Consider the following 25,808-nt stretch of genomic DNA (forward strand, 5'->3'; position numbering starts at 1 on the left):
TAGCACACCTATGTCGTTATGCATATCCAGCAAACACCACTATCCATAAACATGCCTTCACTAGAATCTTCCTCACTTCCCTGGGCATCCTTTCCAACCCATGACCTTCTTCTATGGGGGAACCCAAGCCTTACGTTGTATAAGAAAGGCAGCTTGCCTAGGCTGTGCCCTCCTCTGCATAGAATTACTCCCCTCTTCTTTGCCAATGGACACGCCTCAGATTGTTCAAACCCTTCTCAGAGCTCATCTCCAGCAACTGCCTGGTGAGCACACCTTTTGTTAGTGCCCCATCTGCTCACACCACCGACATCCTGGCTCACACTGTATGTTCTGTGTGTCCCTGCCTTTCTAACTCCATCTCATCTTTCTGAACACACAGATTGTGTGTATCTCTTCAATTTCACTCTGAGCAGGGAACTTATTTAATTTCCTTTGACCCTCCACGGCAGTGAGGGCATCCATCTTTGTGAAATAGCAAAATGAACTATTGCTATTGTTACAACAAAGACTTTACATAGATCTTCTTTCCATCTAAACATTACTTCTAATTATTCTCTAGCTCTTCCCTAAAAGCAGAATGTTTTTGTTTGACAATCTATGGAAAAGTCTTATTCATGTCAGATTTTTTTTTGTTTTTTAAGAAAAGAAAAATAATTTGACTTTGGTGGTATTGCCCCTTCCTGGATATTTCAATAGGAACATATTGGCCCAGCGTGCCCCATGTAAGGTCTACATAAATTTTAATTCACATTTTAATGTTTGTCGATGAAAAGCATCTCTTCCTTTAAAAATAAAGCAGGAAATGCCATGAAAAAAGGCCCGAGGCAAATGACCAACCTGGGCTGGTCTCGGTTGCGGTTAGAATGAAACTGACCCTCCGCCTTGGGGCCCACCCATAGGCTGAACATGATGGAGTGTTGACTGCTGGCTCCCTGACATTCACTTGTGTGGCACCCGCAATAAGGAAGACATGAAGGGAGCCGAAGCTGTGTCTGACTTACTCTAATTCAAGTTCCTCTGAGAAGCCCTGCAGACGGAGATTCATAAAATCAATGAGATTAGCTGTCAAGATGTCACTCCACTGTCCCTGCTGCCCTGTGCATCACAGTGCATGAAAGACGCCACAAGTCAGGCTCTCAGTCCTCAATGACTGTGGTGGAGACAGAAGTGGCCCGAGCCTACCAGAGGGGCAGAGCGTGCTCCTGGCCTCATGGCTGACTATATCTGAACCTGGGTCCTCTGTGTGTTAACATCTTCAATGAGGTTCATTTCCTGTCCTGTGATTATGCACAGGGACATTCTGAGGCTGAAGAACAAAAGAAACACGCAAAGGTGTGCATTGTTAGGAGTCAACTCTCCCCAGGACACACAGGGTTGTCAGTTCGGTCACTTCTCTCCTCTTTCTGAGGCTTTGACAACACTGCCTGTGCTCAGTTGGGGGAGGTTGAGGGCGGCGTGAACATCAGGCATGCGTGCTCCTGTTGCGGTGTGACATGATTCTTAAAACTAAGTTTGAGGCACAGACATAGACTAAATACAGAGCAAAGAGTGAAAAATCGTTTCTGCTTAGTGCTTGGGAAACGGTAAGAAAGAAGTGCCCATTTCCGGTGTGAACGGGAATGTTAAGGAGTATGAGAAATAAAGGGCTTGTCTGTAAAATTATGCACGTACAGCCCATGTGCCATGTAGCCACTCCCTGAGAATAACTCAATACAACCCACAAAAGAGGCAACGCAAACCTTTCCGGGTTATGGAGACAACTCCAATTTGGATCTTTTTAGAAAGTCAGGTCTCCCTGAGGAACTGGTTGGAGTCTGAGACCAGTTCAGCTGGCAAAGACTCATCCCGATTCCCAATAGGAAAGCCTGACATGTTCATCACAGCAACCTACTCGCCACCAGACAGGGCCTGCATCTGCGTGGCTTTCCATCCCTGAGGACTGACAGACTCTACAGAATCCTCTCCCTTTAAAAAAGCTTTAGAAAAAGTTGGAAGGCCTCTCCTCTTGTTGGAAAAGGAAAGTTCAGAAAGAAAGAAAGAAAGAAAAAAAAACCCATAAGAAATGAAGCGTAAGAAAAAGCAAAGGGGAATTTAAAAAAGTTTGGTTTCCACGTTGTTTCAAACCCGACTTCTCAACATCAGCATTTGAGAGGCCAATAACGAAGAAAGGGGACGGCGTCTGCTCAAGCTCAAGCGAAAGATGCTGAGGGGGAGGAGGGCCCCGGGCTGTACCTGGTCGAGTGGTCAGTCCTCGGTCGGCAGCAGGGCGGGCGTCAACAGGCTCAACTGGGCGCAGGAAGCAAGATACACGGAAAGCAAACGAGACAAATCAAGATGGTAAGTCGAGGCTCCTGAACACAGAGCAGGGAAAAGCATGTGCAATACACAAGTTATAAAAAAAAGAGCGGTTGGCAGAGAACCACAGTGAGTTAATCCTGAGCATCAGGAGCAGGAGGGGGAACCACTTCCAAAGGCTTCGTTTTCTCACAAAAGCACTCACCAGGATGCGCAGAACATCAAAGAGAAGCTGGAGGAGGAGGGGTGTAGGCTTTCCTCTCAGAGAGTTTACAGCTAGTTTCTTGTGTGTGTGTGTGTGTGTGTGTGTGTGTTTATGAGAAATAAAATATATTATACCCAGCCCAGCGGAAAATCTTAAAGATATCTCCTTTTACCACCGCCCAATCTTATCTTATTTTACAGTTAATTAACTACAAAGGACTCCGTCCAATCTCCAGGGGAAATGCAAATATGAACTTATCGGAGAGAAAGGTTTCCCCACATCACCTGCCACGGAGTGAATCGAATTTGTTCCCGGTGTGAGGGTAAGAGAGATAAACCAGGAAGGAAGCCAGCCCGTCTCTGTCCCTGCCTCTCTTTGTAAAAGCCGGTTTCCACGGAAGAGATGACGTGCAGTTGACATGTGTGAAATGCGGATACTTCCTCCCGTGTTTGCTGGCTTGCACAATTCCCCCTGTGCGAGAGCTCTGGGTCCGGCCCAAAGGAAACAGTGCCGGCGGCACAAGAGTGCCCACCATTGTTTGCCGCTGCCTGCTGTTTCCCAAGTGCTTCTGATTCTCAGAAATGTGAACCTGGACTTAAACACGGGTCTTCGGAGAAAACAGGCAAGGGAGAGAAACAAAGCTTTCAGGATTAATAAATGGAGAAGGGGCAAATGAAGCCGAGAGAGGGGAAGTGAGGCCTGGGAAGTAGAAGGGTGGGAAGGTAAGGTGGGGTGACGAGGCGTGCTCCATGGATCAGCAGTTTCAAGATCATACGGCCGCCCAGCTGTGTGGCTCAGTGGTTGAGCATCGACCTATAAACCAGGAGGTCAAGGTTTGATTCCCGGTCAGGGCACATGCCTAGGTTGCAGGCTCGATCCCCAGTAGGGGGCGTGCAGGAGGCAGCCTATCAATGATTCTCTCTCATCATTGCTGTTGTTATGCCTCTCTCCCTCTCCCTTCCTCTCTGAAATAAATACAAATATATATTAAAAAAATAAGACCATCAGCTTACTGATGGGCACATCCAGGCATGCAAGGAGGGATTATAAACGCAAATCGATTTTGAATGTCACATGTTGTCAGGAACAGTGAGGGGAAAGAAAGTGACAGCATGCCAAGTCTTCAAAATATAAGAAAATCGTGTTTCTGAGAATATTAAGACGTTTGGACGAATCCGAAGAGAAATGTGGTTTGGTGCTTTCTCCTGCCAACAGTGGCATGGCAGAGGAGAAAGGACCATGGGCGTGATTTGGGGCAAATGGCCACTTCCGTGGCTGTTTCTTCATACGTAAAATATAAATAGTAACATCTGCACTTTCTAATTGCAGTGAGAAAAAAATTAAAACCTGCTTCGGACACTCACCAATACTATAAAACCACATTTATTAAATACCCGCTTTATGAAATATCCTGTACCAGCTATTGCGGTGAGGACGACTCCTCTCTAGCCCTTCATTCGCATATCAGATGAAGACGTACTTCCTGGTGCAACTCACAAATACACCTGAGCGATATAGCTTCTCTGTAAGTTCATCTTTCCCCCTCATCTGCAAGCGCTGAGCGTGGGGGATTTTATTACTTTATTGTACTTTCTGAGTGTCCTCACAAGGGCCCCAGGTGGTGCCTCAGGGGAAGGCAAGAAGGTACGAGAGCCCACTTGCAGAGCCAAGAAGGAACTGAGGGGTGAGCACACGGCTCAGGGGCTCGGGGGGAAGCAGCTGAGTCTGGGGCTGAAACGCAGCCCGAGCAGCTGGCCCAGGCTCAGGGTCCCCTTGAACGCCACCACTTATTTTCTCTGTGATCCTAGGCAAGCCACGTTCTCCCTGGTTCTCTGTTTGTGTTAAGTTAAAGGTGCAGACATGTGAAAGAGCTTTATCAATGACCAAGCACCATCCACCATCACTTAAGGGAATACTGACAAATATCAAGTGTGCATAGAGAAACGTCCAAAAGGTGTAACCACAAAAAACATTCATCAGTTATTTCTGAGTGAGGAGACCGTTCCTGTAAACTTTTCTGCCCCCACCCCTTTTTAATGTATAGGGTATTATTTGCAAACAGTAATAAAAACTTTTCTCTTTTTTTAGGAAGATAAAACAATAATAGTTTTAGTGACTTAATCCCTAGCCTGCTTTCACAGTCTGAGACTGATTCAGTATGAATTAATATTGAAAAAATAAGTAACCCTTGTGTTCAGTGAGCAGACATCAAGACATTTTTAAAAAGACAATTATGGCATCATTGGGGAAAAAAACAACGCACAGAGACAAGACAGAGTACTGCATTATTTTCCAATCTACTACAAACACTCTCTAGTTTTTCAAATGGACTATTGCTCATTAAGCCGGAAGGTGATATCAATAGAGTGAGTGTTCAAAACATTTTACATGGGCTGACCAGTCAATTAAAAACAAGAAACAGATCACCTTAAAGAGTTAAACTAAAACGTGAGCAGAAATGTGTAATTTCTCTGCCTTCAGCCACTTAGAATCAGAGCCTTCCCTCCAAGAGGAGAGACACAGAATGATTGAAATTCTGGGCCTTTTGAGTTTGTTAGTTCTGGCGTTGCTCGTAATAGACCAATTCTAAGCTAAATGCTGCCTCGCACACCTCCCCACTCGGCCCAAGGTGATGCAGGAATCAGGGGGAAAGCCATTTTACACAAAGAGAGGCCTGAGGAGGACCGGCTCTCAGGTTTAATGAAAGCCTTTATTAAATCTCGGTTTCACTGCTGACGGTGATGTGCTCGTTGCTTTTTTTATGGCCAAGGAAAAGCAGAGCAGAGGGAGCGTCACTTTGCGGTTATATACATGCAATCTTACAAGACCTGCTGTGCCTCCTTGAGCACACTGGGGTCTTTTATGGGTGTGTTACAGACAAAGAAGCCGACTGCTGGCCACAGGGGCCTGCTGGTGGCCACTGCAACCCACACTGATCTTTCTGGCTGGCCAGCTCAGGCAATCTTGAGAAAGAACAAACTCAAGTGCTATTAACACAAACACATTTAGCCAGATGACTTCACGATCCACGAGAAAATAGTAGTATAAACACCAGCTTCACTTCAGGTTAGCCAGTTCCGTTGTGTGGACTGGAAAAAACACACACTAAAAATCTCTTCAGGCAAATCGCAGCTGGTCGAAGAGCCCGAGATATTGGAAAGCTGTGTTTGTGATATGCTTATTTTTTTTTCTTCAATATAAATTAAAAGAATGCTCGGGTGTCTGACCCTTTCTCTGGACTTCATTGATTGCTCTTAGGAAAAACAATACATTTTTGGGAAGCGTTTGAAGTGATGATGATAAGGATTGCATGAACAATGGAAGGAAATCCTTTGAGAATTCTAGGTATTTTCAATAGCTCCATGGGTGAGCACATGTCTGTAAGATTAACAGGAAACAGGGCTCCGGAAAGAGGGAGGAAAGGGCGATGAGACAGAAAGGGTAAGATTTTAGGCCTGGATCATACTCATTAATTTAAAGGATATACTGTTTGGGCCATAGAGTGATTATCCTTGATACAAGCTGGTAAAACCTCTCTAGTAAGATCCTGGTTCTATTTGAAGAAAAGTAAAAAGGAAAAAGAAAAAAAAAAGCTACCATTAAACATGTACTATGTCCCAGGCACTTTGCTAAGAACTTTACCTGCCATCTCATTTAATGCTCACACCCTAACTTTAGTTAGGATTTCTACTTCTTCTTCTTCTTTTTTTTTTACAGACTAGGAAACAGCAGGAGAGGCTCTGTAACTTGCCCACAACACACAGCAGAGCTGGAATTTAAACTCTGACCCACTTCATTCAGAAGTGGGGGTTGGGGGCGGCGAGCACCATCCTGTGGTGCGGATGGTGGGGGATGCGGAGGTGGTTTTGGTTGTCACTAGACTGGAGGAGGGTCGGCACTGCTTGCTTTTAGTAGATGGGGACTGGGGATGCTAGGTGCCGGGCACAGGGCAATGCCACAAATAAACTGTCCTGCACCCTGTACAATTTTTTATATTCCTGATTTTGTGAGTCCAGACCTCACTCAGTTTTGTAAACAAGCACAAAGCATTTTTGCACAGTTCTTACTGTAACCTGGGTATTCCAGGAGATCACCACTGGGTAAAATGAGGGGAGACTGTTTTATTTAGAGCTTTCCCCAGAGTTACTCACTATTTGAGGAAAATCACATCATTGCTGCTCGCTGAACCGGAGTCATGCAATCAGCCCGGAAGCAGTCTGCATGGAGGCCAGACACCTGCCCGTGCTATTCTTTCATCTCGAGTCCAGGCTGAACACTTACATGTGGAAACACTTATTATAAATTAGACCCCTTATAGTGATTTCCTCCTAAATGTTGTTAATCCATTTTATTTTGAGATTCATCATTAAGAAGGCTTTTTGAAATGTTATAAAAAAAGGGTGTTGTATCTGAAAACAGTGAGAACCAGAACTCAAGCTCTGAGATCTTAAATATTATTGTCTCCAATACTTTTATCTGAGCTTTTCTTGTTTATCAACAACAGATCTTTATTTAACAACAATATCAGCTCTTTGGATGAAGCCTAGGCAATTCAAAAACTCTATCTGGCTCAAGAATCCAGAAGCACTTGGTGATACCCAAGGGCCTGCTGTGTGTGTGTGTGTGTGTGTGTGTGTGTATGTGTGTGTGTGTGTGTTCTCTCCCAGGACCAAAGCTACAATGTGTGTGCTATTAGGAATCTGAGCCCAATGGCCAAAGACCTCTCTTGGAGTGAGTCCACATCTGAGCAGAAGTGTATAGTCCATTACTGCTCCGGGTATCTCCAAATTGTACTGTTCTTGGCCTTCCAAAAAGTGCTCATTTTGGGGAATCCAGTATAGTTAATCCAATCTTCTTTCTTTAGATTATTTAGCAAGAGGAAGGGGAAGGTGGGAGGGAGGTCATGATGGCGTTAGGATTTATTTAGGAAGGTGCTTTGGTGACATAGTTCCTCCCTATCATTTCCACTTAAAAGGAACAATCCTTTCTGCGCCCCCCCTCCCCCAATAGAATGGATCAATTTAGTTACTATTTAAAAATTTTCATATAAGCAGCATGCTTAATAGAGTGCATATCATTTTAATGGAGATCTCACATATGCATATGAATACATATAAGTCAAGATAAAATATTTAGGGCATAGAAAGGCAGATTTATTTAACTGTTGGTATTATTCATAGTACTAATATGATAAATGCCAAGTTAAATTGACCTCATTAAAGACACCAAGGAAATGTGGAGGCTGCTATTCATATAGGAAGCAGTTACACTCTCAATATCTGACAGAGTGGGAAAGTAACAGGAAAATTTGGAATTCAGGAAACGCAGCTTATTCTAGGCTGGCACACTTGCTATTCTACACTGTGCGATGTGGCACCCGGCTCACTGTATTTCACTGTAGCCACTGAATTTCAAAAGTTACTAGTAACATGAACAGGACTTGAGTGTCTTTTATTTTTGTTAAACTCTGTACATGCACAGTCCACATGTCTAAGAATTAACAACATTTAAGAGAAATACCAAGTATTGTAACAAGCATGCACCATCATCTCTGTAAACTCATTTTATTCTGCTGCCAATTTAGCTTACTTTGGTTTTCAAAATCTTTCCACAAACTTTACCATAAATAAATGATATGTTTTAGTATCTATTATTTGTGTGTGTGTGTGTATGTGTGTGTGTGTGTATGTGTTCATAAAAATGATTTAGGTAGGTGCTGTATGATATTTTATCCTACTTTTTCAAGTTCGATAAAAAATGGAAAATATTAAATGGAAACATTTCATTTATAGAAGCCATAGACTTGGAAAAAATGAAAAGGTCCTAAATTATAAGAAATTGATAAGAAATTCTTTATAAAAATAAGAGTATAACCTATACATTAAATTCTTTTTTCATAAAAAGCCAACTCTTAGACATAAATAACACACCAAACATTTAACATTATTTGGCATAAAGGACATTAAAGACAGTGATTTTCTATTGGAGAAGTTCATTAAACTTCAGACATGTCCCTTATTTCTCCCTCAGTCAAACAACCCGATGTTCTAAAGGAAAAGAAGGAAATCTCAAGGACGTTCAATTTACAAAGGAGACTGGACATTTTCCACATGCAATTACCATTAGAGAATGCATGACAAGAATTTTAAATGGCCACAATGTATCTGCCTATAAAAATGACTCAACAGCGCTCTTTTACAATTTAGTAAGTCTTTGATAACTAAAGTCCTTAAAACTTTTCCCTCTATGTGAGTAAGAACTTTTTTTTACAAATGGTAAAGTCTTAATTATTTTTATGTCACAAATAACATAGCTGTTCAAATCTGGTATTATTACTGTAAGGTACCCTTTTTCAAGCTAACAGAACAAATTTGGGGTGGTTACTCACATTATGAAAACAGTTTATATGAAGATTTTCCTGCAATGGTTCTTTAAAAAAAAAGGCTCTCCAGTACCCTAAAGGGCTAATATTGGTTTTAGAATTAGTCTGAACAGTAAGTAACTGACTGCATTTTGAGTAAACGCATACTACAAACATCCATATTACAAATATTACCACCATCAAAAGTTGCTCCTTTAACAAAGAAAATCACAGGTAAAATCCTGTGTGTTCTTGACAAACATGCTATTAGTATCTCAAAATCAAGGTGTTCCTGTGTTCAAAATCTTCAACGTCTGAACATGTAAAATTGCTGTGGAATAAAAAAAACACACCTAATATGCTCTCACCTAAATAGATATTAATTGAAAGTTTCTGCTAAGAAATCTGAAAGAAAGGTCATTAGCTAGTGTGCAAATTTTTAGACAGAGAAAAATCTTACTTCTCTGCACTATCAGAGGAAAAAACACTGAGGCCAATGTGCATCTTCATTTTGACAGCTGCCTTCTAGTTCACTTTCTAAATATAAAACTGTGCACCTCTTAGGCAACAGTACATGTCCTAAGTGGTTCTCCATCTTTGCCTTTAACATTTAATGCAATCTGAAACTTAATGCACGAGAATAAACATCTGAAATGAAAACTATGGTGGTTCCTTCCAAACCTCCATTTATGCAGGCCCCATGGGCGTTTCTCTCTTCATCGCCTGTCCGTTTTCTTAGAAAGTGGACATTCTAGGCCACTCTCTCCTAACCACAACTTGAATCTGGTGCTTTCATTCCAGAAGCAACAAAATACCTCTCAATAAGAAAGTATTTTTAAAACTTCATACCCCCCTTCAGGACATGAGAGAGCTGTATATACACATCAGAATGCTCTTGCTCTAACTGGGCCTCTTACCTTCGTTTTCTGTATTGGCTGGCACAGAGTCAACCCCAAAAGGATGCCAGGGCTGGAGTTCGTCCAGGCTGAAATCGCCATTCACGGGAAGAAGCTCCACGGTGGTTTTGGTTTCGGTCAAAGATGGCATGAGCGCATCATTGCCATAACTGATTCTCGGCTCACTGATCATGTTGGCCAGGACGTCATCCGAGTAGTTCTGCTCTTTCTGCAGCAGCTCATCTGAAACGGGACAAAGTCATGATCTCATTGAGAGCTGGGGGTCGGTACCATCATCACCTCCGTTTTACAGATGCGAGAACGGAGGCACATGGTAGTTAACCGCTTGTGCAAAGTCTTAGCTAGCAAGCGCCCAAGGCGTGCAGTGAGCCCAGGGGGAACGGCTTAGACCGGGCTGATGCTCCTTCCAGTGGCGAAAGACCTCCAGAGCTAACCTGCCATTTCCTCCTCTGAGAGATTCTCCCAGCAAACTATCATCACCGGACAATATGCCAGGCAAGCCAAAGGACATACACAGCCAGTGAATCCCTAGCCTTTCCCTGAACACGTGTAATGACCAGAGTAGCCGAAGAGCTGGGCAGCCTGTTCCGTTCTCGAACAGTTCTCATAGTTTTGCCTTGAACAAGTCTGTCTTCCCCAAAGGCTCCCCTGCTGCTGCATGATGTTCTACGGCGACAGAGAAACAGTCCCCTGACCCTCTGGTTGTGGCCTTGGACCCATGAAGGTCTGCTCCATCCTCCTCTTCCCAGGGCTCAACATCCCGCTCTCCCAACGGGTCTCCTGTGATCTCGAAGCAAACATCCTGCCTTCATCCTCGGCTGCTTCTCTTTTCAAAAAATGCTACCAGGTACCCCTTTATCGAACGGACTAAACACATTCTACTTTATGGAACATAATCGACTTAGCCTAAGTTCTTGTAGACTAGTGAAAACTCCCAAATTACACATTTCAGTATTGAAATGCATTTCTATAGAAAAAAGAGCTTGGAATATAACCTCGTATCAAGTGTAACTAGTGCTTTTAAAACAGGGCATCGCAAGATGTGTGAATCTGCTCTTATGTTGCCAAAGATTCACCAGGATTTCCTGTGTGACATATTTAAAAAAATTAGACACTCATAAATAGCACGTGTGCTGTCAATATTAATCAGAATCTCATTTCCCAATCATCCCTTCATCAACAGTTTACTGTATTATATATTTCAGATCAGTCAATGGTTACTATTTTGGTTGTAGAAAATAAATTCAGGATTTAAATTTGGTTTGTAATATTTTACCGTCATCCTTCACCTTCTCTTTTACATCGACAAATAATTATCTGAAAAATTAAAATTCTGTTCAAATATATCTATTAAAAGAATTTCACAGAATAGAATGAAAGCATGAGATTAATATCCTTCTATGGAGCTGGTTTTATTGCAAGATATTATTTTAAATGATAAAACCCCGAGCAAATCCGTTCCTTTGAAGTCTAATTTGAGTTATAATAGGTATCTGTTCACGGTGGGCCATTCTAAAGTTCAGTATTTGACACTTGCAGTGATCTTTCTCGCACAGATAAAAGGCTCCATTAGATTTCTTCCAACTTTTTCATGTCTCGCAGAGTCACAGGTAATGGCCAATAACTTAGCCAGCATCGGCTTTAATAAATTAAATGGGCATTTCTCTTATATAAATCTTATGCTTGTGACTGTTAAACATGTAAAATACTAAAGAAGGACCTTCTGGAATCATTACTGGTGCTTCCACGTTCATCCTGAGAGGGAACAACCTTCACCAGGGTCTGCTTTGGGCTCCATCCGGCACCATGTTGTTCTTGGAGCCTTTGCGGCACTATAACCTCCCCTCCTTCTCCATTGGGAAGCGTTTTCTCTTTGTCTTGCCTCCACAGTACTAAGCTTGTTTTTTGTGACTTCTCTGAATAACTCTTCTTGCTCCTTTTTTTCTACGTTCGTCAGCTCTATAATATTTTTCTTGTACCTCTTCCTGCAATTCTTCTTTAGAATTCTCATTTACTCTGAAACGCTAAGGATCCTCCCTTTGGATGATTCTGAAAGCTACTTCCCCAGCTCTGACCTCTCCCTCCCTCTCTAGTTTTTATATTTCTAACAGTTTGCTAGATCTGTTAACTTACATCGTCCATGAAAGGATGTACAAAACTGCGTTCAAGGCCCCATGTCTAACTGTGGCAGAACCAGTCTACCAGCCACGTGTGGAACCTTCAGAACCATCTGTGACTCTATTTATATCACGCACAACTCCTTTTAACTCCATTTCTGGATTCTCTTATTCATCTCCGACTCTCCTTCTCCACTGGCCACCTTGGACCATCATTACTGTTTGCCTGGATAATTGTGATGTTCTCCTCATTGCTGTCCCTACTCTAAGTTGTATCCTTCCTGGTTACCCAGAGCTGTCACTGATACTGAGAAATGGCTCCTCCCATTTCAGTGGTAATGTATATTTGGTCTTCCTTAGTGGAGTTCCTAAAACCCTTGGAATTTAAGTGGTGAGAGCTGTAAAGGTGTCTTTTGTTATGTTAATGAGATGATTTTTTGGGGGAAAGTCCCTGGGTCACTTAAGGCGAGGCTGGTCACCAGAAGAACAACCATGTGATTAGAAGGTTGTAATTTTCAGTCCCATCTTCCAGACCTCCAGGGAGAGGGGAGGGACTGGAGATTGAGTTCAATCACCAATGGCCAATGATTAATCAATTATGCCCAAGTATTGAAACCTCCATACAATCCCCAAAGGCAGGGTTGGGAGAGATTCTAGGTGGCGAACAAACACACAGAGATGCAGGGAGAGTGATGCCCTGGAGAGGGCATGGAAGCTCAGTGCCCTTTCTCCATACCTTACCCTATGCATCTCTTCCATCTGGCTGTTCCTGAGTTATATCCTTTTATAATAAACCGGTGATCTAGGAAGTAAAATGTTTCTCTGTGTGTTGTGAGCCATTCTAGAGGAATAGAGCCCGAGGAGGTGGGTGGGACCTCCAGTCTATAGCTGGTCATCAGAAGCCCAGGTGACAATCAGGACTTGCCATTGACTATGGTGGGGAGAATGGGGGTGGGGGTGGGGTGGGGGAGCAGTCTTGTGGGCCTGAGCCCTTAACCTGTGGGATCTAATACTATCTCCAGACAGACAGTGTCAGAATTGGGTTGAAGTGTAGGACACTCAGCTGATGTCGGAGAATTACTTGGTGTTTTGAGGGGAAACCCTGTACATGTCAGAATCGTACCATCACACCTGTCTCAGACGCAGCATCTTAGAAGTCTTGGATTATTCCCCAACTGGACCATGCATTCCCATCATGACACCTCTGTTCTCTGTTCCTGCTGCCTGGGAAGCCCATCTCCGCTTATCTAGAGTTATGAACTCTCTCAAGACCACCTTGAACATCCCCATCCTCCAAGATTTTCCTCAACAACTTTATGGGGCAGGCATTCTTAGCTTCAGGGGACAAGAGCCAGGCTGGGGGACGTGAATGAAGCTCTTCAAGATCCCACGGCCTGTAGACATCAGTGTTGGCATCCAAGTCCTAGGCTGCACAACACCAGCCTCCCCGCATGGAGCCTTACCTCTCGCATGGAGCCCCTACCTCTCTGGCCTCCACAATACCACACACAAGAGGGCTCACGCTGAGTCTCATCAGTGGAATGTGCATTTACCGAGTAAATGGAAAAACCAGGCAATATAAGCACAGCTCGGTTCCATAAGGTCTTCCACTCTTACAGGGTTGCAAGCTGACTCAAACACTAGCCCCGTGGAAGGATTATTGCTTTTGTCCCCTCAAACAGGCATTTCGCAGGCATGGGAGATGGAGGGAGGGCTGCAGCCACTGCAGCCATGGGAGTAAAGAGGTGGAGTAGGCAATTGTCACAGTGGAAAACCTTACATCTGCACTTCCTATAACATCCGGGGCATTTCGGGTGGCGGCAAATCAACAAATCGGAGGGCAGCCTTTTCTCTTTTATCTCTTATACAATTGGCAGGAAATTTCCTCCAAATGACTATTCAAACGCTCAGCTCCACAATGGTTAATTTCCCTGGTTTATTATTATATTCATTTTCAGAAAATGACAGAAGGAGATATTCAAGAAATGTCATTTTTTTTTTTTTGGCAGAGTGAAAAGCATTTAGGTTTTTATTTTTAGTACAAAGTAGCGGAAATCCACATTCCCATGTCAATTAAACACAAGAGATTCAGAAACCACTACCTCTGGTGATCTCATGTGGAACAAAGAAAGTCCGTGTGGTTTTCAGGGACAAAAAGAGGGGCGGGGGGAAATGATGGATTTCTGTGTGCAGGGGTAGGATTCAATTTTGGACAGTCCAGAGCAGCCAGCTACCTCTCGATGTTATTAAGGGCTCAGGACTCTACCGGTGGCTAATACGATTGGCACTGGGCAATTCTGCCTGTGATAAAAAAAATCCAGAGCCAAATATGATTATGTCATTGCTCATTCTGAGTGGGACTTCGTCTTTGAATTCTGTGGTGAGACTAATCGCACAGAAACCACACTTCTATGTGGGTGGCCCTGATGGATTCTCTTTTCCCCCCGAATTAATGCAATATTTTATTAAAATGCTTTGATGGCATATATTGGGGATTTCCAAAGCTTTTAAGCATTTGCCTTTGCCAACTGCCGTGTTACCTCTGGAGTCAAATATTTTCTTCCCTTAATACCCAGACACATGAGCTCTGCAATTAAGACTGGAAATATTTAACTGAGTTCCATGATGGTAATATTTAATCTACAGTTCAAACAACAGCAGAGATACTTCATTTCAAATACTAAACATCCAGCGAAAACCCCCATCAGCTTGCCCTTCTGAAAATGTGTTGAAGATGTGCAGTGAAGAGAACAAAACAAAAATACCTCATCACTCAGCAGTCACTGTAAATATTTAAAATATTTTAAAGAAACTAACATCAAAAGCAACACCCAATAGCAATGTCATCTTGGTCAAATGACCAAACTGTTTTGTTTTTGTAGAAGCCACAGACTCGCATGGTTTTGGAAAGAAACAGCCTCATCAAAGAGCTGCTCAAGGGGAAACAGACGAATTCTAATATTCTTCTCTTAATTATTCATCTGCCACTTAAGCCCCTCCCCAAAATTTAACTGCCACATTTTAGGATTCAAGAAAATAGAGTTTACCAACATTAAACCAGTTCTTTTACAAGCTTTGGCTGTGATGACTGGTCTACCTCTTCCATCCTTTAAACACATTTGGGGCGGAAAGGACAATTTCCTAATCGGAAAGGAGGTTAGACCTCAGCCTTGGCCTGGGCCAAGCACAGCTGGTAAAGTGCTGACGTGGGGACCGGTGCAAGCCCGAGGCCCCCTGGGCTTGCTGCTTTTTCTTTTGTATGAGATTGAAGCGGCATCGCTCTTATTAATTTTCCCCATTTTCTGATTCTTCTGGTTCCCGGTACAAAAGTATGTATTTATCAGCAGCCTTTCCCTAAAACAGAGATTTCCTTTCAACCTTATCTAACAGGGGATTCTCATATAACCAATTCTTCTCTTTTAAATAAATATTTACTTATGTATCTGAAAGGACCGGAGATTCCACCTCTGTACAAAGTACGCCCCCCGCCCCGCCCCCCGAACTGCCACAGCTGCATTGGAAGCATTTATCAAAGGGATGTAATTTTTTCCCTATCTAGAAGCTCTACTGTAAATCTGTCATCCATTCTAGGCATTTTGCCCACACCAGCACCGAGATTGGATTTAATTTTTCCATCACAGTTCTGTGCATGTCTGATCCACGGCTCAGCATATCACTGCCACACTGTTCATTGTATTTTACACCCACGGCCTCGGAAACTCCCTAGGCCTTGCGTTCCTCATCCAGAGAATCAGGGGAGGCCTAATTCCGCGGGCCTCCCCCGGGAGGGGTGGCAAGCAGAATCTCAGATCCCTCCTAGGACCAGGGAAACGGACTCTGGAAAAGGATCCCCATGTGATTCTTAGGCACACTATAGTCTGACCACAAGTTGTACAAAGGCATCACTACACAATGGCCTCCCCCTTTCATAGAAAACAGGCCTCAAAACAAAACAAGGTGTGAACAAGGAGTGCCGCCAAGAAACAACAGTGCCATAAAAACCCTCACTCCGAAATCTCTCAAAGTCAGGCTAGTAGAACCCAACCCCTGGAAGCGATCTTTCACGAGGACATTTCTGAACCAGAAAGCCGCAGGGAAGGAAGGACTGCTTCTGAATTTCCGTGTGTGCCAGACCATTTGTCAGGAAGTGACCTAGGAGCCAGAGCAGGGAAGTGTTCAGGAAGCGTGTCAGAGTCATTCAGACGCCGAGAGAAAGAATGTTCTAAGAGTGTAAGGGAGCTCTGTGCTCTCCCCTCCTGAAGACCAGCCCTCGCTGTGGGCACACTTACTTCTAGGCATGGACTGACCTGTAGTTCATGGAGCAGCCTGTTTGAAGTGCTGATTTGGGGAGAACTTTTGAGGTGATTCTTGTACATTAGGACATTTCAAACGGTGAGATGGCTCCCCTGTGATGGAACTGTCATGCTAGGACAGCTTGACAGCATGAGATCGACTGCACCTGCGACACCTTCTGTGGCCTTTTTCAGATCCACTAGCTCATTGGACACCCACAACAATCTTTAAGGTGGGGCTGCCACCCTCATTGACGGTTGAGCAAATTGTGTCATCCATCTCGAGAAATGCCTTTAAAGTTACCAAGTGGCAGAACTGAGATCTGAACCCAAATATCCCGACTCCCAGTGCAACCTTCTCACCATCCCATGAAAAATTCCACTTCTTCGAGAACACGGCTATTTAATCTGACTTGTAACCAATAGCATTTAAAGGAGCACACCTCTATCATCATACATTATTTTCGACAGATTTAGAAAGTGACGAATGCAGTGATATTTTTTTTCTTCCTATGAGGAAACCAAAGGTAAGAGCCTTTAGCCATAGTCCAAAGTCACAGCACTTCTGGATGGTAGAGCAAAGCTGGAAAGCCAGGGCATGCCCTCTCGTACAACCATGAGCTGCTCCCTTATCTAAGCCAGGCCTTGCTTATGGCTTCCATTTTGACAGCCCACCCCCAACAGCAGGTCCCCACCGAACAGCTATCTCCTTCTGACTCCCTCTCCGGATGATGGGCATAGAATGATAGCTACACAAACTGTCATTAGTGTTCCCCAATTTGGAGTCAAATTTAAGATAATTTAGATGCCTTTGGGGTTTTGACTTATTTATGTACTTATTTAATCTCACCTGAGAATATTTTTTCCATTGATTTTTAGAGAGAGTGGAAGGAAAGGAGGAGGGAGGGAGAGAGAGAAATAGAGAGAGAGAGGGAGAGGGAGAGAGAGAGAGATCAAGTGATTGCCTCTGGCACACTCCCTGACCAGGTCGGGAATGAACTTGCAACTCAGGTATGTGCCCTTGACCAAGAATTGAACCTATGACCCTTCCGTTCATGGGCTGATGCTCTAACCACTGAGAACACTGGCCAGGGCTGGTCTTGAGTTATTCAAATGGTTGATTCTGCATGCTCAGCCACCCCAAATATCCCTTTGTTTTATTTTAATTAATTAATTAATTAATTTTGTTAATTTATTTTTGTCTTTTCCCAAATATCCCTTTGCATCAGGGGTGTAGGGACTGGACAACCGCAGTGGAAACAGAGCCCTGTATGGTGCCGCCACGTTTCCCAACTTGGGGAAAAAATTTCATAGACATCATCTTATCCCAGAGCAATGCTGCTCCACAAATCTACTTTTTATTTCAACCTGCAGGAAACTGGGCCAGTCCTCTTATTTTTAGCCACGCTATCCATCTTGAAAATCTCTGACGGTCTTAAAATTCAGCCTCCACGTCTGAATGTGGGTTTATTTTTCTTTCGGAGTTCCTTGGACACGGATTGTAAATGGAGCATGCTTTACCCACTTAGGACAACAAAGTGTCCCCGGAGGGGATGCCAACACGGCTCCGCATCCATGTGAGATGATCACTATGAGAAGATCCCTCATCGCCAGTGACATTTTCCTGAAGTATCACTTGCCCGGCATAAGACCGAGAGCACAGAAAGAGTCCCTTTTCATTTAAGATAAATTTCCTCTGGACTTTGAAACATCGTAGATCAAACAACTCAGTTCTACCAATGGCATCAAGTCAGAAATCAAGATAAAAGCAGGCAGGCCCCTCGGCACCTCAAAACAGATGAAAGGGTTCCTTCTTCATGTTTACTCCTGGAACCTGTGCCCACGTGCCAACCCTATTTCTGGCTACATCGGGAGTCCTGCTCTGCCTGGGCAGCCGGGGGCCTAAGCAGTCCTGAGGGGCACACTCTTCTAAAGGTCACACCAGAGCCCAAGTTTATTTATTATGGAAAGAATTTCTGAATGTATGCCGCGTTGAGGTTATATTCACATATACAAATCGATGTCCTTGTTTAGAGGAAACATATTGAAGAATTTAGGTGTAAAGGGCCAATGTGTCTGCAAGTTACTTTCAAAACCAGGAATTTCATGTAATATTTTCAGAACTTTGCTTTAAGTCTGGAATTGTTTTAAAATAAAAAGTTCATGCCCTGGCTGGTTTGGCTCAGTGGACAGAGTGTCGGCCTGAGGACCAAAGGGTCCTGGGTTTGATTCTGGTCAGGGGCATGTACCTTGGCTGCAGGCTCCTCCCAGGCCTGGGCCCTGGTTGGGGCTCCTGCAGGAGGCAACCAATGGATGTGTTTCTCTCACATCAATGTTTCTCTCTGTTTTTCCCTCTCTCTCTCTCTCCCTAAAAAAAAAAAAAAAAAAAAAAAAAATCAATGGGAAAATATCCTCTAGTGAGGATTAACAACAAAAAAAACACAAAGAAAAGAAAAATACAGTCCGGTGGAGCTAAAATTATAGCTCCAGCTTTAACCTCTATTTATCTGGATTTTTCCTCTCGTCAGCAGATATCGTGAATGTGCATATATGACCATTAACATAAGCAGATATAAACTATGCATCCTATGCAATAAAAGGAAAAATGAATGTGATTTTTATGCCTCCTGACTCTTACACATAAGGCAATTCTTTCATGTGGTTTTTGACCCAGGAAACAGTGGTCTCTTCACAGCCTAGAGGCAAAACTGGCTGGAGATGTCTACTTTCATGGCTAAGCTCAAGGAGTTTCAAACTAATCAGGAGCATGTGGAATTCTCTCTGCAAACATGTCTTCAAGAGCCTAACCCTGTGGCGTAAGCCAGGGCTTCTTTGTGATTCCTCTTTTAATGCAAACCTAACAGTCGGTACTAATGGCAAGAGGAACATAAATTCTGTGCAAAAGAGGTGGAAAACAAAAGAAATAACAATGATTCACCTGCAATTCCACCACCAGAGCAAACCGAGAGCCATTTTGAAAAACAGTTTTATCCTCTGCAGGATTGATTATTTCATCTCTTCCCATCATCGCTTTATGACCTAAGTTTTATGACTGTGGTCAATGAGAGTAAACGCAGCGAGGTTACTAAGCACGCAGAGGCCCCTGGGACTGCAAGTATCAGGTTTGAGAACACAGAGATGGAATTGTGAGGATGAATTTTTCTCCCATTTCATTCCACAGCACGTATTTTCCCATTTTCCGGTGGGTTGTTCTGCATAGTTGGTATAGTTTTTTGTTTGTTTGTTTTTACTTCTAATTAAGTTCTCAGATATAGAGTAAATGAGAAAACAAAATCTGAGGTTTGCACTACCTGCGTCAATGTCACATTTCATTTTTCAAAAACTGCTGATGCCTTTAGTGAGCACAAGAAAGCAAAAGGAGGGAGATTATTGCTTTTTAAGATTATTTTTAATCCTCACCTGAGGATGTATTTTTATTGATTTTTAGAGAGAAGGAGGAAGGGGAAGAGAGAGAGACATCATTTGGTTGCCTCTTTTAAGCAGCTCGATGAGGATGGAACCTGCAACCTAGGTATGTGTCCTGATTGGCAATCGAACCTGCAACCTTTTGGTGGATGGGATGACCCTCCAACTAACTGGGTTACCCAGCCAGGGCGAGGAAGATTATTTTTGAAAAATACTCAAATACAGTTTTACTTCCCTGGCACATGTTTAATAAAGGCAACGTCGTTCGGGGGCCTTTATATAATCTGGGCCCATCCTGTCCTGGAGCCTTTGCTGCTGGTGTTGGGGTGTCTGGGCATCAATCCATAACGTCTCCTTTCTCACCTGAGCTCTGCACCAATCAAGAGAGAGCAGGTGGAGACGAAAGCATCACCTTTACTTCTCATAAAGGCCAGGCCCTTACTAGACCACATGCTGCTTTCTTTGGGGAATGAGTCACGCACAGGGCACATGGCTTGTAGCTGCATGCAGACTGGATTTCAGCTTCCCCGTGTACCCTCAGTTGCACCCGAAGAGGGAGGGAGTCTGAGGGGTGCCTCTATAGTTTGGTCCTGTCCAACCTGCACACTGTAAGTTCTGGTCCTTCTGATCGGCACCCTTTCCCAAACTTGTGAGAGTCTATCTTACCTGGGTAACAGATATCCTGGGGCGGACCCAAGGAAACCAAAGGAATGGGAAACAGTGCCTCTCCCAATAGCCAGCAATCATTCTCTGCTATGAAGGAAGTGCATTCCAATGGATTGATCTGGTAAATGCTTAACTGACGGACTTTATCTTTAGAAGGACGTATTGGTTAGCAAAGCCTGTTAGCTGATGGTAGAAAGTGAAATTGTCAACATCCATACTTAGTTAATTTCACTCCAAGAGCCTAAAGATTTATGCTGACAATTATAATAAGGGGACCAGGTAAGTATGAATAAGATCAGGACAAGTATAAATATATACATGTCACAAGGGAGGGCTTGCCTGCTCTTGTAGCCATCACGGCATGTTTGTATACATGCTAGCTCATTGGAAATGTTTATTTCTGCAGATTTAAAAAACACACACCAACCCTCTCTGCTCTTCTGCACACTGGCCAGTTCGTGTTTACTTTAACACAAAACTTGCTCTGCAGTGCACAATTCTGCAAGAGCAACGGTCCTTTCTCATCTGCATTAGCTGATTTATGTTATCACTTAACAATGCAGGGGAAATCGAGCCCGGTGACGGAAAGTGCTTGGCATCTGGGGCCTGGAGATGGATGGAGAGTGTCTGCCTTCAGGGAAGCATTAATAGTGCGGGAGTGGGAGGCTGAAACGACTCCCTTTAAGGAAAATAATCTGGAGCCAAGAAAAACAAAACCATTTTCTCATTAATTAATGAGCTCATTCATTCATTTATTTATTCATTCAACGGTTCAGAAATCCAACCATCTCCCATCTCTCAGGCCAGTGCAATAAACAACTAAGGCAATTCCTTTTCACTCAGAGCTCATGGCCCAGAGGAAAGATGGGCATGAAAATAATTCCCATAAAAGTGTTAAGGTAAACAGTATGAACAGAGCGAGCGAGGAAAAAAAAAAAAACTGTGATTGTGGGGCTGGGGATAGTGATATTACAGATTTGCTGAGGAAGAGACACTACCGTTGTAGTAGATGTAAATGCACGTACCAATGAGCAGAGGATGAATTTGCCCAGAGCTGGGACTATGTTGGCTGTTGGGCACAAGGGAAGCAGCTTAAACAGAAGCCAGAACTTGAAGTTTATGGGATATGGAGGGCAGAGGAATACATGATTCGCACGAGGAGTATGCAGTTAGCAAAAATCCAGACTACGGGAATTCTACGGGTTGAGTGGCCAGCAGGGATGGAGGGGGAATCTGGGGATTATAAGATCCGTAAGCGGCAGGTCAACATTAAAGAAAGGGGAAGGGGATGGTGGGTAAAAATGTATGCGAGAGTGATAAAGCCAGAAAGACATTCAAGGACGAGATACAAGGAAAAACAGGGTGGCTTTGATGGTGGTGTTGAAGCAGGGTAGAGGTGTGATCGGGTGGATGGTAATATTTTTATCCTTGGCCTGAGTTTTGTCTATCAGAAGGGCAGATATAGGAAAGAAGCACAGGTTTTACTTAAGACACGGAGAATTTGCAATATTCCAACACATCGTAGTGGCGATGTCTTAGGACCATGGAAAATACGGGCTGGGAGAGCTCATGTCTGTGCTGAAACAGCCCACAGGGAAGCACTGGAATGAAAATGGAAGTTTTCCAGGATTCAGAAGAATTTTGTAGGGTTTTTGGGAAAAGGCTTACATTAGATTTCTCCTAGGGGATTTTTTTTGTATATTGAATTCTGCTAGAGAATGAATGGTTCCACCCACAACGAAGTGCCGTGTCTTTGATAAAAATTCCTTAGAGTCTAAGAGCAGTGGTTAACAATAACATTGGATTGGTGGTTACTGTTCATATCCAAACAAAGAATTATGGGTCTTTTTTTTTTCTTAAATTATTTCAATGTTAGTATCCATGAGGTGATTTTTTTTTAAAGCAATCTTATTTATTTATTTTTTTATTTTGCAAAGAACAAAGGAGAAAACTGTGTAGGAGATGAAAAATAAAGCAGACCCAATCTTTTTGCTTCTTTAACCTTGGGTTTGCCCTCTCTTCAGATAATGGTGAAGTGGAATGGGGTGGTATCCCCGAGGCCAGCACCACTTTAAGTTGCCTCGTGAACTATGGATCCTGGTGCCAGAGGTGTGTTCCATTGATCACGTTGGAAAATTACCCCAGATGGCCACCTCCTCACAAGAATGGACAACCCATTCATTCCACTGCCGGAGGCAACCGCTTTCCATAATGCTCAGCTTCTGGCTTCGTAGGGGAGACCTTACCCCAGTCTTTCCTTCTAATCACTTCCCAGTCTCAGCACTAGACCTCATCCCAGCCCCTGATGCTTCTTCAGTTGAAAGTTTACAAGAAATCTAGTAATTTCTTCTCTTTAAAAATGTTACTTTAAAATTTTATTTTCTTTTTATTTATTTATTTTTTTTCAATTCCTATATTATTAGTAAAAAAAAAAATACCAGGAAATTTCATATTTCTGACTAAAAATTTTAGTACTGTAAAATCTTATTTTTATTTCAGCACAGCTAGCCTTTTTTCCCCTACCCTGTTCTGAAAGTCTCAACTCAGAACTAAAAAGCCAAAGCAAAACCAAACAAATCCAGACTTTATCTAAATTATGATACACTATATAATTATCAATTTTGACCTCTGAGATTTCTACTCTTTACTTTTTACATAATGAGAGTAAAAATATAACTACCTTTCTTGGAATATATAGTATTAAAACAGGATATCTTCAATAATATGTAATTAATTCACCTCAAAATTTTAGAGTCCTCTCCACTAATTACCATAGTGTTACAACAGCCTTTTTTTTTAAAAAAAAGTGATGTAAGCAGTTTGAATATACTTTATGCTCCACAACAAATTAAAAAATGATTCATATTACGGTGCATTTATATATGTCTTTTCATCTTCCAAGTGCAGTAAACATTAATTAACCCCGGCAAATTAAAACAGCCACAGTTTACAAATTTACTCATTAATCAGCCTCAAGCAAATGCAAAGCATTTAAAGCCTTTCACAATTTGTACCAATTAAATATGTAAATTATTCTTTTTAAACAAAGAGATCATCAATTCAAGACAAGCAGAACCTGACTTAAATTTGATAATGTTTCAGGAAGAAACTTGGTCAATTTTTCAAATTCATACAAGTCAAGGGAAAGAAAAAAATAAACTGCCTGATATGGGTTGAATTATGTTCCCCAAAATGGTATGTTGAAGTCCTAATCCCTGATACCTGTGAGTATGGCTCATTTGGAGATAGGGTCTTTGCTGACACAATCAAGTAAAGGTGAGATCATACTAGAATAAGATAGGACCTCAATCCAATATGGAGTAGGGTGGACTCTACTGGAATAAGGCAGGCTCTTGATCATACTGGAGAAGACACACAGAGACAGAGACAAAAGGAGAATACTAACTTGAAGATGAAAGCAGAGATGGGAGTGAGGTCTCTACAAGCCAAAGGAATGCTAAGGGTTGTAGGCAGCACCAGAAACAAGAGAAAGGAATTGAAACAGATGCTCCTCAGAGCCTTTGGAGGGAGCACAGCCCTGCGGACGGACCCCCTGATTTTGGACTTCTGGGCCTCCAGAATGATGGGAGAATCAACTGTTGCTTCAGGCAAACCCAATTTGTAGTAATTTGTTATAGCCACCCTAGGAAACTAATACACTGCCCATACGTGAATATTAACCATTTGCTGATAAGATAACCATTTCTCGCTCTAATAATTGCATTGGGGTAGAGTGTGGTTTCTTGGTGAGCTCTGCATTCAAGGCTGGGATAGGTAGACAGGGGGAGAGGAATAAAAGAGCTCTATAATCTAAGAGTTTAATTTAGCCCCATCAGTGCAGAGATGTTCACGCTCCAAGCACCAGAAAGTGTTTCAGTGGCGACTAAATGTTGCTTTGTTTCAGCTCTCAGCTCCTCGCTCTCTCCCAACACTCTTCTAAGGGCACACTATCCACCTGCCTTTCTTGGCCATCAGTGGCAGCATGGCTTATCCTGATAAGACCATGGGAATTTTGGACACCAGTGTCAACTCTTAAGCTCAGCAAGGAAGTAGGTCTTTAGTTTCAAACACCTTGGAAGCACAGAGGTTATGTCACATCCTCTCTCAGACACCAGAAGCTGAGCTGTCCCTGGCAGCTAAACGCATGCCCAATGCCTGGCTGGTTTAAGGTTTTACTAACTCCAGGGTGATGACATGAATGCCAGAACTGAGTCTGCTGTCATTCCTATGCTCAGCAACTAAGCTGAGTGAAGTTGGGACAGTGGGAGTCATCCATAAAATTCAGCATATTGATTTCACTTTAGGGGTCATTTTTGACAAGCTGATCTTAACAAAAAAATTCTCTCCAGGAGCCTAAAAGAGTATAGATAAATTAGCAAAAAGACAAGTTTTCAAAAGCCTTCAAATCTCTTCAGGTTAAATATATGCTTTATATGCCAAAGAGGTCATATGTTAGAAGTTCATACAGGCAGAGTGAAGACTGCTAAAGTGAAACTTGGTTTCAATGACTTAGGGTGCAGAAGCAGGACAAATATCTTTCATGGTCCCTCTGACTTTCTGGGGATAAAGACACCATCCGTGTACATTAAATAGATGAGGACTGACGAATACTAAAGAGGGGGTACACTGTGTCTATCCAGAAGCGTGATGTAGCCAACTGTTTATAAACTAACGTGTGTTACCCCAAAAGTCATACATCGAAGCCTTTAGGCCAATGTGACTATACTCAGAGATAGGACCTTTAAGGAGGTAAAGTTATATACAGTCATAAGCATGGGCCCTAATCCACTAGGACTGGAAAACAAAGAGACAACAGAGATCTCTCTCACTCATGCACAGAGAAATGGCCGTGTGAAGACACAGCAGAAGGCAGCCATCAGCAAGCCAAGGAGAGAGGCCTCAGGAGAAACCAAACCTGCAAAGACCTTGTTCTTGGACTTCCAGCCTCCAGAACTGGAAGCACAATACAAGACATCCACCCAGTCCTACCCAGATAAAAGGAAGACCAAAGGTCAGAACAGCATTTTCTATGGAATTTTTGTTTCATTCTTCTTCTTTTTTTGAAAAGGTGAAAGCTGAAGATGAGAGAAGCATTGTAAATTACCAATCGGTTGGCAGGGCTGTGCAGTGAATTTCATGTCCTACCCCTTTCCTAGAAATGACAAGGAAGGGATCTATTTCAGATGTGGCCCAGTTGGAGGTTTGAAAGTATACTTGACCTTTGAGGCTTTTCACTTCCTTTACTTTTCATGGCCATTGCCAAGAACATTCTCAAGTGCTCTCCTTTGCTCCTTTCCCTCGCTGCAGGCAGAGGGAAAAATCCAAATGACAGTTTCCCTATGCGTCTGGGACATTTTCAGCTATGTGGTCTATTCGTTTGGCGGGGGGGGGGGGGGGGGGGGGGGGGGGAACAGAGGAGATTATGTACAACTTCTGTGCCAAGTGACTATATAAAATACTTTAAGAAGCAGAGGAATATAATTTGCTTTCCTGCATAACCCGCAAAATATTTATACTCCTGCTTAACAG

The 25,808-nt window shown here is 42.9% G+C and overlaps 1 protein-coding gene across 7 annotated transcripts in view; it reads right to left on the bottom strand.

Moving 5' to 3' along the window:
* The window catches only part of APP (amyloid beta precursor protein), a 216,281-nt gene that overhangs the window by 15,974 nt on the left and 174,499 nt on the right, over positions 1-25,808 (bottom strand). For 4 of the 7 annotated variants that reach the window (XM_070407007.1, XM_070407006.1, XM_070407004.1 and 1 more), the window contains 2 exons: positions 9,779-10,000; positions 2,233-2,286 (listed from right to left, as the gene is read on the bottom strand). In XM_070407007.1, the coding sequence (XP_070263108.1) occupies positions 2,233-2,286; positions 9,779-10,000 (276 nt within the window). The remainder of the gene's footprint in view (positions 1-2,232; positions 2,287-9,778; positions 10,001-25,808) is intronic. The other 3 variants (XM_070407005.1, XM_070407003.1, XM_070407008.1) reach the window with 1 other exon arrangement.

The sequence above is a fragment of the Myotis yumanensis genome, unplaced genomic scaffold, assembly GCF_028538775.1.
Source record: "Myotis yumanensis isolate MYYU_CA2020_CCGP unplaced genomic scaffold, mMyoYum1.0.hap1 SCAF_2, whole genome shotgun sequence".
Lineage (NCBI taxonomy): Eukaryota > Metazoa > Chordata > Mammalia > Chiroptera > Vespertilionidae > Myotis > Myotis yumanensis.